This window comes from Alosa pseudoharengus, unplaced genomic scaffold (genome assembly GCF_046254945.1).
Source record: "Alosa pseudoharengus isolate Yale_2024_CS ecotype anadromous, Long Island Sound unplaced genomic scaffold, YU_APseudo_1.1 YU_APseudo_1.1_scf_17, whole genome shotgun sequence".
In the NCBI taxonomy this organism is placed as follows: Eukaryota; Metazoa; Chordata; class Actinopteri; order Clupeiformes; family Clupeidae; genus Alosa; species Alosa pseudoharengus.
The window spans coordinates 27099258-27112368 of record NW_027468640.1 but is presented as its reverse complement, the minus strand read 5'-3'; the positions used below and the strand labels follow the sequence as shown (position 1 = coordinate 27112368).

General features: G+C 43.3%; 1 protein-coding gene across 3 annotated transcripts; it reads right to left on the bottom strand.

Moving 5' to 3' along the window:
* Positions 1–233: 233 nt before the first annotated feature.
* On the bottom strand, positions 234–12073 carry LOC143127578 (G protein pathway suppressor 2-like). Of its 3 annotated transcripts, XM_076289152.1 has the most exons (12): positions 11925–12073; positions 11623–11740; positions 11346–11455; positions 11060–11172; positions 10627–10731; positions 10381–10457; positions 10204–10283; positions 9758–9932; positions 9431–9517; positions 9165–9241; positions 1469–1564; positions 234–558 (listed from the first exon to the last, which is right to left on the bottom strand). In XM_076289152.1, exons 2-12 carry the CDS (start codon positions 11714–11716, stop codon positions 466–468), a joined length of 1107 nt encoding a protein of 368 aa, XP_076145267.1. In that variant the 5' UTR covers positions 11717–11740; positions 11925–12073; the 3' UTR covers positions 234–465. The 3 variants fall into 3 exon arrangements, with proteins under 3 accessions (XP_076145267.1, XP_076145268.1, XP_076145269.1); XM_076289153.1 differs by lacking the exon at positions 1469–1564; XM_076289154.1 differs by lacking the exon at positions 10627–10731.
* Between the last annotated feature and the right edge of the window lie 1038 nt (positions 12074–13111).

The following is a 13111-nucleotide window of genomic DNA, read 5'->3' as shown; positions in this document are numbered from 1 at the left end:
ACAAACAGTCCAGGACATTTGCAGCAGGGGATACTAATAAGAGGTAGTAGGAACTGCTCACATTCACCTTCAGACAGGGCATAGACTGAAGCTATCTGTCTCTTTAAAACATTTAAAAACTAAAACATGGCAAACTTGCCTCTGACAAGGACTAGCATGGGGGTTAAAAGAAACTAAAAGCAACTAAGCTGTAAAGCTGATATGAACACCAATTACAGTCAAAACTCAATGTCTTAGGTTTTCATCTTTATTCTTTACATTTCAGAGCACAAAGAACTTGTCACTTATTTACTAAAATAGATGCTGCAGACATTGCTGTACATTTTGTCATTTGGTGGTCACCACAACCGCCCCAAGGTATGAGAATTTGTCCAGTTGAACCATAATAGGAGAGTCTCTTTTGAGTTAGACCATGACCATGTATCCTCAACAGAAAAAGACTGTTTGGTAGGAAGAGAGGCCTGGTCACTTGCTGTGGTGATAGAATCTCTGGCCAGGCTGGGTGTGGGAGAAGAGAGCATGGCGAGGGGCCGGCTGGGCCGAGGCTGGGAAGGAAGCCTGATGAAACAATAAAGGACTGACATTATTACACGTACAAATAGAACATTATTACACATACAAATAGAACACTATTACACATACAAATAGAACACTAGTACACATACAAATAGAACATTATTACACATTTAACACTGCGTACATCACAGAAACAGAACTCATCGTTCACAGTGATACATAATAGGGATGCACGATAATATTGGTATGACACCAGTATCGGAAAGCAGCATCTTAATAGGTGCATTATCAGCATGTATGAGCATTTCTTCCTGTATGCTTGGACGATAAATTGGCATGAATATATGCTGGTGCGACTTATTAAGGTTTCAGGGGAAGCATATTACAAATCGGTTGAAATATGAGATGAGATTTAAATTTCAGTTGTAAATGTTGATGTAAATGTACCACATTGTACATCTACATGAAGTTGAGAAGATTTCCTTATTTTTAAAGGAGTTAATGTCTACATTTTGGGTAGATGTACAAGAGACTTGGTCTCAAAGGGAACAAAACATCTAGATCTCAATGAACATTTGCAGTTTACCAAAATGAGCTCAAAAATATTGAATATCAACACAAATCCACAATCGTGCATCCCTGAAAAACAAACAAACAGCAACAACAAAACAAAAACACCAATGATAGTAAACCATATGAAAGGATTTGTATTTGTAAAAATCCTTCACAATTTTACCTGGCTATATAAAACCTCTTACCTCCTTAATGTGTTTGATATTTGCACATTTGCAAATTATAAAAGGCAGGGGGGTGTGGTTGAAAAGGAAATGGAAAGATTCGGCGTTGCACACGAAAAGAGAGAGGAAGAAAGGGGAAAAGAAGGGTGTGGGGGCAGACAGGACCAGGGAGAGGAGGGGGTCGTGGATGGGTGGGTGGGGGGGTCAGGGATCACCTTGGCACTGGGGATCTGGACAGCCATGGAGGGAGTGGGCAGGAGGCCAGCAGCACTGACATGGAGGGCCTGGGGGGGAATGGATCTCAGGGTTCCCTGCAACAACACACAAGGCCTGGGTCGCACATCTACAACAGGGGGAGGGGGGAGCGGTGCACTAGCCAGAGTGGGAACCATCCAGGTTTGGGAAATAGGCCAGGATTAAGGCCAGTATTAACTAAATTCTTCACTCAGAAATTGAATGGTATTGGGGGAATGAGCTGGTCAGTAATGGCAGACATGGTGATGATGTCAAAACCTATTGAATCCAGTCAGCTACAAGTTGAGCAGAGCTAAATTAGAACATGTTACAAACTGAGAATAGAACATTTCTGAGCATACAAACACGAAGGGACACGGTGAGACATTTTTTTTTAGCTCCCACAGCAATGTTTTTGCATTCCTACATAATAAGTTTACGTTCCCTTTCAAATTTTTGTGAGGGATTGCATAGCAATTGCGAGGGAAATGTATGAGAAGCTCTAAAAATACATTTCCATCTCTAAAAAATGATTCCCACCATGTTCCTTCGGGGGGCTCCATACATGTGGTCATGGGGAAAAAAATAAATTAAGAAATGAGTCATAAATGATCATAAACAACAGCAACAACAAAAGTATATCACTTTTACCAGTTTTATTATTCCTGGTCATCAGAGATAAAAATCAAATTTAAAACAGAAAAAAGCTCAACCATCCTCATCTTGGATTCCTGTCTGAAGTGTATGGATTACCATACGAGAGGTACATAATCTTGAAAACTCATCAAAACCAATAGACTCAACACCATACCAGGGCTTTTTGTGCATAGAGAATTGAGATGCAACCACCTTGATCAAATTTTGTGCCGTCTCCAGGCAAATTTCTAGTACTTGTTTTCACGAAAAACATAATTTCCTACAACAAGCATTGAACTCATTGATTTGACAGTTGTAACTGTAATTGCTTGACAGTTGTAACTAATTGCTGCTCTATTCCACTTCAGCAATGCAATGGCCCTGCATCGTAATCCGTGCATTAGGCAAGGCCATCTGAAATTGAAGAGGAGGACGAATGCGCTTGATTTTCTTCTTTTAACTGCGAGTCCAGCGGCACTCTGATTTTGCAGCTCTTGAAACAGGTGTGAATATGATCTCTTTTACAACCAAGCACACCCAGCTTCTTATGTTACATCCTATGGAGCCCCCAATGGGACACAGTGAGAATTTATTCTTATTGAGTTGGGATTTTTTTTTTTGAGCTCCAATTGAGTTCCCTCGCAATGGTTTTGCGTTCCCGTAAAAGGAGCTCCAAAAATCATGGCTCTATAGCATCCCATAAATGTAGCCTATGTTCTTTTTGGAGACATGTTTCAAATCACACATTATTTTAAACAATGAGTCATCTACCATTGAGCAGTTCCAAAGCATCGCATTGCTCAATGTAGAAGGGAAGATCATCTTCGCAGTGATGCCCAAGGGATTGACCAAAACACCTACATTGATACAAGCTGTCAGAAAGCAGGAGTTCCTGGGTTTTCAGGCTGTACGGGGCACGTGTCACTGATCTGGAACCAGATCCAAACCACCAAGAAAGAGAAGAGGGACCTCCACATTGTGTGGCTGGACTTGAAAAAAAGCGTATGCCTTGGACTTCTTTCACATGCCAGCAGTTGTCAAGAACATCACATGACATCTCTGTCTCTGGTTCCATCTCTGGTGTCTCTGACCATAAGCTCATTGAATGCCGTTTTCATATGATCTCTCCTCCTCCCTCCTCAGAGAAAACAACTATCACAGGTCGTAACATCAGGTCAATTGACCACAGCATGCTTGCTGCCTCTATACAGGCCTCACCGCTGTCTGACCTGGACGAGCTCTCGTCCGCGGATAACCTGGTTGCTATGTACAATGACACCCTGACCAGCCTGCTTGATAGCTTAGCCCCTGTCAGGACTAGGCTTGTTCCAGCAAACCGTACATGCCCCTGGTGCACCCCTGAGCTGAGGCAACTAAAGGCCGCTGGCCGCCGTCTTGAACGAAACTGGCCTTACAATTCACTCCATGCTCTACACCGAACATATTCAGACATATAGGGATGCACTTAATGCTGCCCGCTCAAACTACTACTCATCATTCATAACCTCCTCCGTGTCCAGGCCAAAAACCCTATTCAGGACTGTGGACAAACTCCTAAAACCCCCTGTCACTGCCTGTCCTAAGATCCCTGAGCAGTGCCAGGCCTTCTTACACTTCTTTGATGATAAAATTAGCCAAATCTACCACTCCTTCAACCCCAATGCTATCTCTCTCTCTCTTCTCATCCTTCTCTGGGCCCTCAGCTCTCTCATTTCACCGCTACTGACTCCCTCACCATCACTGACATCATTACTAAGTCCAACTCCTCATCGTGTCAGCTTGACCCTGCCCCCACCCCTCTACTTAAAGCCTGCTCCACATCCCTGTCTGAACCCATTACATTGATTGTTAACACCTGCCTCAACTCTGGTGTGGTGCCTGCTGCCCTAAAGGCTCTTGCAGTTACACCCATTCTCAAAAAACCTGACTCCGACCCTACATCACTAATAAACTACCGCCCTATCTCCAACCTCCCCTTCCTGGCCAAGGTACTGGAAAGAGTGGTGGCCTCACAACTACACACCTTTCTTAACCACCACGACCTGTATGAGCCCTTTCAATCTGGCTTCCGCTCATGTCACAGTACAGAGACTGCCCATCTACGCATAGTTAACGACCTCCTCCTGTCTGCTGACTCTGGTTCACTTAACATTCTCATTCTCCTTGACCTTAGTGCTGCTTTCGATACCATCAACCACAATGTTCTAATCTCCCGTCTGTCTGCTATTGGTGTTTCTGGCACAGCCCTCAATTGGTTTCAGTCATACCTCACCAACAAAAAGCAGTTTGTAACACTTGGTCCACATCAGTCCCCCAAGTCCCCTGTCACTCGTGGTGTCCCCCAGGGTTCTGTACTTGGGCCTCTCCTATTTCTCATATACATCCTCCCTCTTGGCCAGATTATTCGCAGCCACGGTCTCAACTTCCACTGCTATGCAGATGACATCCAACTCCATCTTACTACTCCCTCTTCCTCTGACCCCCCACCACGCTCCCTCACTGAATGCCTCCCTGACTTAAAATTATGGATGCAAAACTATTTTCTCAAGCTCAACACAGACAAAACCGAAATTCTGCTGATTGGCCCTAAAAGCATCCTCACCAAATCTCCCCATCTCACTCTCAACATTGATGGCTCATCTGTCCACTCCTTGGCATTCAGCTTGACTCCACCCTTAGCTTTGATCCTCATATCAAATCACTCACTAAGATTGCTTTTTTTCACCTCCGTAACATTGCACGCCTCCGACCCTTCCTCTCTGCTAGTGATGCAGACTTTGGTTCACTCTTTCATTATGTCCCGTTTAGATTACTGCAACTCACTTTTCCTTGGTCTCCCCACTAAAACCCTTCAAAGACTACAATATATTCAAAACTCTGCAGCCAGGCTCCTCACCCATACCAGACGATCAGCACACATCACCCCCATTCTCCATCAACTCCATTGGCTACCAGTTCCGTCCCGGATCAAATACAAAGTACTACTACTCACCTTCAAAGCCCTCCACAACCTTGCTCCCCCCTACATCTGCGACCTCCTGACCCCTTACACTCCTTCCCGCTCACTCAGATCCTCTGACCAAAACCTCTTGGCTATCCCCCGCTCCAGACTCTCCACCCTGGGTGACAGGTCCTTCAGTGCCTTGGCCCCCAAACTCTGGAACTCCCTCCCCCAACCCCTTCGTGCCTGTCCTTCTCTTCCTTTCTTCAAAGCACATCTCAAGACTTTTCTGTTTAATGATCACTTCTCCTCCACACCCAACACATAGTTCCATACAGATAACTTGTCTTTGTTGTATTGTTTTGTTTGTTTGTTATTGTGTTTCACTGCCTTTGTCTCTGTTGTATTGTTTGTTATTGTGTTTCCCTGCCTTCCTACTATGTAAAGCGACCTTGGGTTTGAGAAAGGCGCTATATAAAATAAACTTATAATAGTAATAATAGTAATAATAATAATAATAATAATAATAATAATAATAATAATAATATCACTGTGAGCTACTATGAGGATTTGAAGATCTGCTACGCGCTGCAATCCTACACAACTGGGTGGCAGCAACTAGGCAGGGGAATAGCAATGCGATGCTCCATCTCGCCCATCCTATTCATAGCCGTGTTCGAGATCATCCTGGACTATCCTGAACTATGGCCAGCAGAGGAGTGCGCAACAAGGCAGGCCAACGTTAACCACCTCTGCGGTGTTTTATGGATGATGTCACCACCAGCCTACTGCAGACCACAACATGCACAGTAAGGCTTCTAAAGAGGGTTGAATAACTCCTGTCCTGAGCTAGGAGAAAAATAAAGCCGGCCAAGTCACGCAGCCTCTCAATTCGTAAGGGTAACCAAGTGGACTCAATCTACTTTCAAGTGTCAGAAGAGAGAATCCCAGTGCTCGCAGAACATCCAAATTAGAAGCCTGGGCAGAGTATACAGCGGAGCTCACAGACAGACAAATGGCAGCTGTTGTCAAAGACCAACTGAAAGAGGGCCTGATGAGGATTGACCAGAGCTACCCTACTGGCAAATACAAAGTCTGGTGTTACCAGGTTACACTCTACCACCGTGCAATGTGGCCATTGAAGATGAGCGAGATAACATCAACAAGTCACAAAATTGGATGCTACAGCTAACAACTACATCAGAAAGTGGCTTGGACTTCCGAGTGCCTCTCAGACGCTGCTTTGTTCGGAGAGAATGCACTACAGCGACCATTAAAGAGCATCCTCCTAGGGTACAGGCTAGGGCTGGGCGATAAAACGATAGCGATATGTATCGCAATAGACATGTAATCAATATCAATAAAAAATATGTTCGATACAACATTCGATAATTAAAAGCAACACACACCTCCCGCCTTACGTTGTCCATAAATAAATAGGCTAAATATATCTTGCATTGTAGATAGTATGTGCAACTCTATCAGAGTAGGCGATAGAACAGACTCGAGTCCTTGCCCCATGCACTCTCTCTCTCTCTCCCTCTCAACAGGCGCATCCCTCCTCAGCATGCACATCCAAACATTCACAATCGTGCAAGACGACTGGCTAAATTGCTATTAAATACTGTTAGCATCATTAGCACGCAGCATGAATTTGTTCAAAACTGTTGCATTCAAATTGACTGCTAAGTTCTAATCATCTCAATCCTGATGCAAATGGAAAAGTATTTTCCAAGACTTAAACGGGCCTGTCCCAAGGAGATTGTTTACAATATTTCCAGCTTTTCATTCAGACTTATTTATTTGAGTGTTTTTCATGATTGTGTTGCTATTTCTTTTCCCTGTTTGCTTTGATTGATAACTGAGGTGATTAAAATCAGAGGAAGGTTAAGTTTAAAATAAAAGTGTTTTAATTGAACTTTTTTTCTTCTGGTCCTTATCTGAAATAGATTTTTTTTTTTTTAAATCAATAATTATCGATATTGACTGATATGAAATACTTATATCGTGATACAGTTTTCAGCCATATCGCCCAGCCCTAGTACAGGCTGGAGAAGACCAGGCTGGTGCTAGAACTGAGGCAGTCAAGTGATCGGCTGATCAGGAATGGTGGCGTCAGGATCCGGATGGGCAGAGCATGGAAGGCAGAAGACTGTGTAGACAATGCCATTTCCAGGCTAAAGCACCAGGACCTTGAGGGAAGAACCCAGTGGGAAAGACATGGACTAGGCTGGGGAGAACCTCAGAAGCTTTGGTCAAAAGCATCTGCAAAGGAAAGAAAGAAGATGGTGGTGATTGAAGTGATGAGGATGGAGGAAGACAGGCTCTCGGTCAAGTCAATGGGCCAATCCCAGCAAGGTCAGTGGCCAACGTGGGAGGGTATTCTCCCCAGATCAATGGGATGGAGTGATCTGTGGAGGATCCCCCAAGCAAGGATGAGCTTTTCATCAGAGCCACATATGACACTCTCCCAAGTCCAGCCAACCTGGCCCGATGGTTTGGCACAGAAGAGAGCTGTGGCCTGTTTGGAACGGCCCGGACCACCCGCTCTATGGCCCAACGCCATCAGAAGCAGCTAGTCCGACAGGTGGACAGAGATAACCCACTCAGAGTGGAACAACAGTCCTGGTCCCAGGAAGCGACTGGGAAATGAGAGCTGACCTCGACACACAGCTGAAGTTTCCCACGGACATCACCACCACCTCTTTGAGACCAGACATTGTCCTGTGGTCAGTAGCCAAGAAGAGAGTCATGATCATCGAGCTGACAATCGCATAGGAAGGAGCCATCCAGGTCACGGTATGCCGAGCTTGTGGCGGAATGTCATCAGATACCCAGTGGAAGTTGGCCGTCGTGGTTTTGTAGGTCTTTCAACCAAGCGCTTCCTGAGAAATATCGGGTACACAGAGGCCAAAGCCAGGAAAGCCATCAAAGATCTTTCAGAAGAAGCGGAGAAGGGGAGCTTCTGGATCTGGCTACGCAGGAGAGACAAGAGCTGGGGGACCCAAACAGCAACATAGTGGATCCTGAGCATCAAGATACTGGGATTAAAGGGGCAAGACATCAGTGAAGGGTGGCTCCCAGCTGAAGACCCTGTAGCTAGTATCCAGGCCGGCGGAGGTGCGACAAGCGGAGACGCTTCGCAGGCAATCACACCACCTGTAAATACCATAAAAAAGAACGTTCGCGGGGCAGAGAATCGTTCACAGACACAAGTGAACGGTGCCTGTGGAGGAGAGAATCGGAGCACGACTGAGGATAAGAGTGCGAGAGGAGTCAAATCAAGAGTACAGTCAAGTCTAAAGTCTTTACGTAGCATAGGCCTAACGAGTGCATCAAAGCCGACATTTACACAATTTTAACGTCTTTTTATCTTTTATTAATCTTAATGTTCTCAAAGCATAGGTTGAAAGGATTAGACCATAATTGACCATCATTTTATCAACACTGTCCCAGATCATCCCAGACTCCACCATCACCACACAGCTTATCACAGGGTTCCTACACATTTTCCATTTCAAAATTCCATACTTTTTCCATACTCAAATTTCCAAACTTCTCGCTAGATTTTTCTGACCATATTCTCGACATAGCGGCCACATCTGGTTTGGGATAACTCGGTGAAAACAAAGGTATGGACAACTGAAGTGAACTAAAAAATGACACTTAATATTTGTCCATTTAGCTGGGTCATTTTTAGTTGTATCTTAGTTGTATCATAGTTGTATCTTGACGATGGGGACTGACAGTTAAGCTACACAACAGTAGGAATGGTTCATTATGACCTGAGTGAAGTGATTAGTACTGCAAATGCAATAGTCTGGAAACACAAATATTTCTCCATACCCTTGTTTCTTTTTTCCCTACTTATCCAGACCTGGAAATTACTAAAATCAAATTCCATACTTTTCCAGGTTTTTCATACTGCGTAGGAACCCTGTTATCACCACCTCAGCCTAATTTTCACCTAGGAAAAAACTCTGCATACCTTGCTAGGTCATTAAACATGAGACATCGTTTATCATATGATTTGTGTGCACACAATATTTTAAACAAACAGGTTGCCATCATATTTCACTATTTTAGCAAAAAGGACTTACCGAGTCAGTAAAGCCAGACTGCTGATTGGCATGTTCCAGCTGTTTTTGAAGGGGGATTCCAGCACTGGGTATGAAACCTTTATACAAAACAGAGAAGAGTTTACATTGTTGTAAACAATGGGAGTTGTTGTGATGTTGCAATTCAAAAGTATTAACTTGAAAAAAATTACCCAGAGTGTACAGAACAATGTCCACAGTATTATAGACGCTATCCAATTTAAAACACCCATATATGATTATTACTATGATGATAGGTGGCATCAGACCTGGTTGAGAAGAGAAGTGACCAGCGTGAACGGCAAAGCCTTGTGGTTGGTGAGGCAGATACTGCATGGCCTGGAACGCTGAGGCCCCTAAGAGGCAGGAGAGGAGGAGAGGAACAAAACATGTTAATTTGCTCCTGGTTAGCTGTATTTATCTACTCCTTCTTGAATACTACAGCATCTTCTGTACTTGCATAGTCACACTATGGGATAGAACTAAAATAAAGTAAATTGACAATGAATTGGCTGTAACACTACTACACTGTTTTTTTTTTTTCCACACAGGCACGAAAGTTAGGATGTCAGGTTTAATCCTGACGGGGGCCTCACCTCGGATCTGGGAACTGCTGGCAAAGCTAATGGGCACGGAGGAGCTGGCGGCGTAGCTGGAGGGGTGCTGGGCAGTGGTCACCACGTACGGCTCGTGCACCGACTGTCCCGCCGTGAACTGACCATGTTCACTGGAGCCCGTGCTGAAGCCAGCCTGGCCAGGGAAAGGACGACCCTGTACGGGAAGAGCACCAAGTCGACAGATTCAGATGTGTGATGCTGCAGGAGTCTGACATTTGCAAGCTGTTCAATCTTGAGAAGACTTTATATATAAGCCTAACAGTGGTGTGGACAGACAATGCAGAATTTGTGTTCTACCTTATAGAGATCACTGCATGATTCTTGAAACAGTCAAACTGAATTTACATCTTTACAGAGTCATTTACATAAATCAAAACATATAATAACTGACATACTAAACTAAACAAAGTCTAAAGCAGACTCACAGGAATGACAGGAGTCTGAAACAGCTGCTTGCTTCGGTCAGCAAGGAGCCCTCCAGACCGACTGTGACCGACAGGACTGCCTGCAAGCGCAGAAAGAGAGATAAGACGATGAATAAGCAGACACGTGCAGTGGAAAAGGGATGATTAAAACAAAAAAGAGTTCCACTCGTAGTTCACCTTGCATGCTGAGCAGATGCTGCCCATGCATCGGTATGCTTGACTGGTAGCTGGCCGAGGTCAATGTTGTAATGTCACTACAGAAGAAAGTGAAAGCTGTGTTAACAGACTGATTTAACTTGACTTGCTAGAGTTCTCCTTTTTATAAACACTGCTAGCAATCTTAAACTGATTAGTGGCATACAGTGTCGCTTGAAATTTTGAGAACCATACTGATATGGTCATTATTTTTATTAAAAAAAATACCATGACATTTGAGAATTTCCGTCAAGAAATTCATTCGTGTAACATCGTGTCATCAGTCGAGAAGTTGAACCTGGGCTGACAAAGGGTCCAGACCTAAAATTGATTCTGCATGGAGGAGTGGGCAAAAATGCACACAGCAGATATGAGACTGATTAGTCTCTATGCTCTCTATTAGTTGCTATAAAATATGTTTGCTTGAAGAAATTGTTATTGTAGCAGGTGCCACAGGCCATTGACAGAAATGGTTCACATATTTGGTGCAATCAACCACTTCTGTTAAATACATAGAAAGAAATTATATCATATAAAGTTATGTTGATCTTATTTTACAAAAATAACAACCATATCTGGAGTTCGCAAACATTAAAGCGACAATTGAACAGGTGAAAAATGCAATGAAACAGAAGTAAATGTAACCCGCCAGGCATTGTACCTCTGCTCTTTCCTACGCCTCTTCTCCTCCTCATGCAGGACCTTTTTCAGCTGTAGAAAGAGTTGATGCTTTTCCTCCTGAAGACCCTGCAACTTTTCCCCCATCTTTTGAACCTAATGGGGACAAGGACAATTTTACAGTCATCAACTTGAAAATATTATGAAGATGCACATCAACAGTTTTGACCCTATTCAATCTGTTGATGTAGGTTCAGATCTCAACCGCCACATAAGCTAGACAAAATATGTAATTTTAAATCATATACGACCAATGACGACCCACCAACCTGTTCTTTTGTTTCCTCCAATGACATTCGCTCCTCGATCTCTTTAGTTCTCTTCCTTTCTTCCTCCTCCTTCATTTTCTGTTCCATCATCTTGTCCACCTCTTCCTCCTCTAAAAATTTTCATATTATTTTGTTAGGGGGTGATGTATGCTACCTAGTTACCTCGACGTCCTACAGTGGAGTTCAACCCACCACCAACCACTGCCCTAAAAATAACACCAAATGTTTTTTTTTTTTTTAAACATGGTACACTGCCAAAGATCCCTAAATGTCATACCTTGTCTCTTTCGTTCCCTTTCCCTCATAATGTGTTTGTGGAGCGCTCTGGCCATCGCATTGGAAAGCTTTGGTCTCTCCAATAGAGCGGGCATCGTGACAGGTAGTGGGGGTGCCAGCTAAGAAAAGATGCAGATTATTTGTTATCAGCCTATACTTATTATTTTAAGTATCTACCTTAGGCATACGCGATTTATTTGGCTAAGATTTAACATTACTGCTATTAACGTCCTAACATTAGCCAACTGTCTAGCAGGCTTAGTTAGCTAGAGAATGCAGAGGGTTGAAAAACGGTTCACATACTTTTGTATTCTTCTGAATCTTTCCAAAGGAGAATACGCTTGTGTGTTGTGTGTTTGTCTCTTGGTTATTTCTCGCAACGCTAACGTTTTAAGTTATATTGAGGTAGCCAATACATTAGCCTCCGTGATTGTTTGTACAACTACATACACTTCCGAGGTCACAGTTCATTAGGTCGTTTATGGAGTCGGGCTTCCTGTAACTCAAGGCTTCATGGGAAATGTAGTTCACAAGTCACTAATCTCCCGCCTAGCCTTTCGCTTTCAGCGCATACAATCTTTTCTCGCAGGCTTTCAGAGTTGTAGCAGAGAATGTCTGTAGTAGATAGATAGATACTTTATTGATCCCCAGGGGAAATTCAAGGTCTCAGCAGCATACAGAAATCACAAACACATTCTTTAACAGCAGAAAGAGTAATTAAAGTAGGGTGATATCAGCTAAATTGGGCCACTTTTTGGTAAATCAGTTGGGAAAATAATATAATACTATATATGCCTTTTCCAAGTGTTTTTATGATTACTAATGACTGTTTTTGATCATTTTGTGTTGAAATGATGTCATAAAATATAATTATTTAGGCCCTACAGTTCTTGAAACATCAACTGTGCCAACATTTTTTGCATAAGCAGTTTCAGGTAAAATGGGCCAGCATCTAAGGTAAAATGGGCCAGCTGTTTCAGGTAAGCATTTGGCCAGTCAAAATGCAAAGGGAATGGTAATTTATCATCAATTTTAATTTCAAAACACAATATTCATGTGTGCCATTAAAAATTAAAACATTGATATCATTATTATGACCGCCGCGCAGCGAAGCGGCGGTCATATAGGTTTAGTCAGAATTTTTTTTTTTTTTTTTTTTTCTTTTTCGCATGCCCAAATTTCCGTCAATGATTCCCGGGACACTGAAAGACCGGGATACACGAAACTTGGTGGGCATATAACCCCACATGGATAGCATGGAACCATCGTTTTTCGTTTTGATCTGTAGCCCCCCCGCTGGACTGGACCCCCGAAAGGAGGGTAGGGCAGACACAGTTTTCTGTGAATATCTCGAAAACCGTAGGGTTTAGGAGGACCATTTTTTTTTGTATGTTTGCCTCCAGGGGTCATGTTAACCCATTTCATGTGCACACATGTGCACAAACAGATACACACACACACATACATTCACAGTAATCATACGTATGACA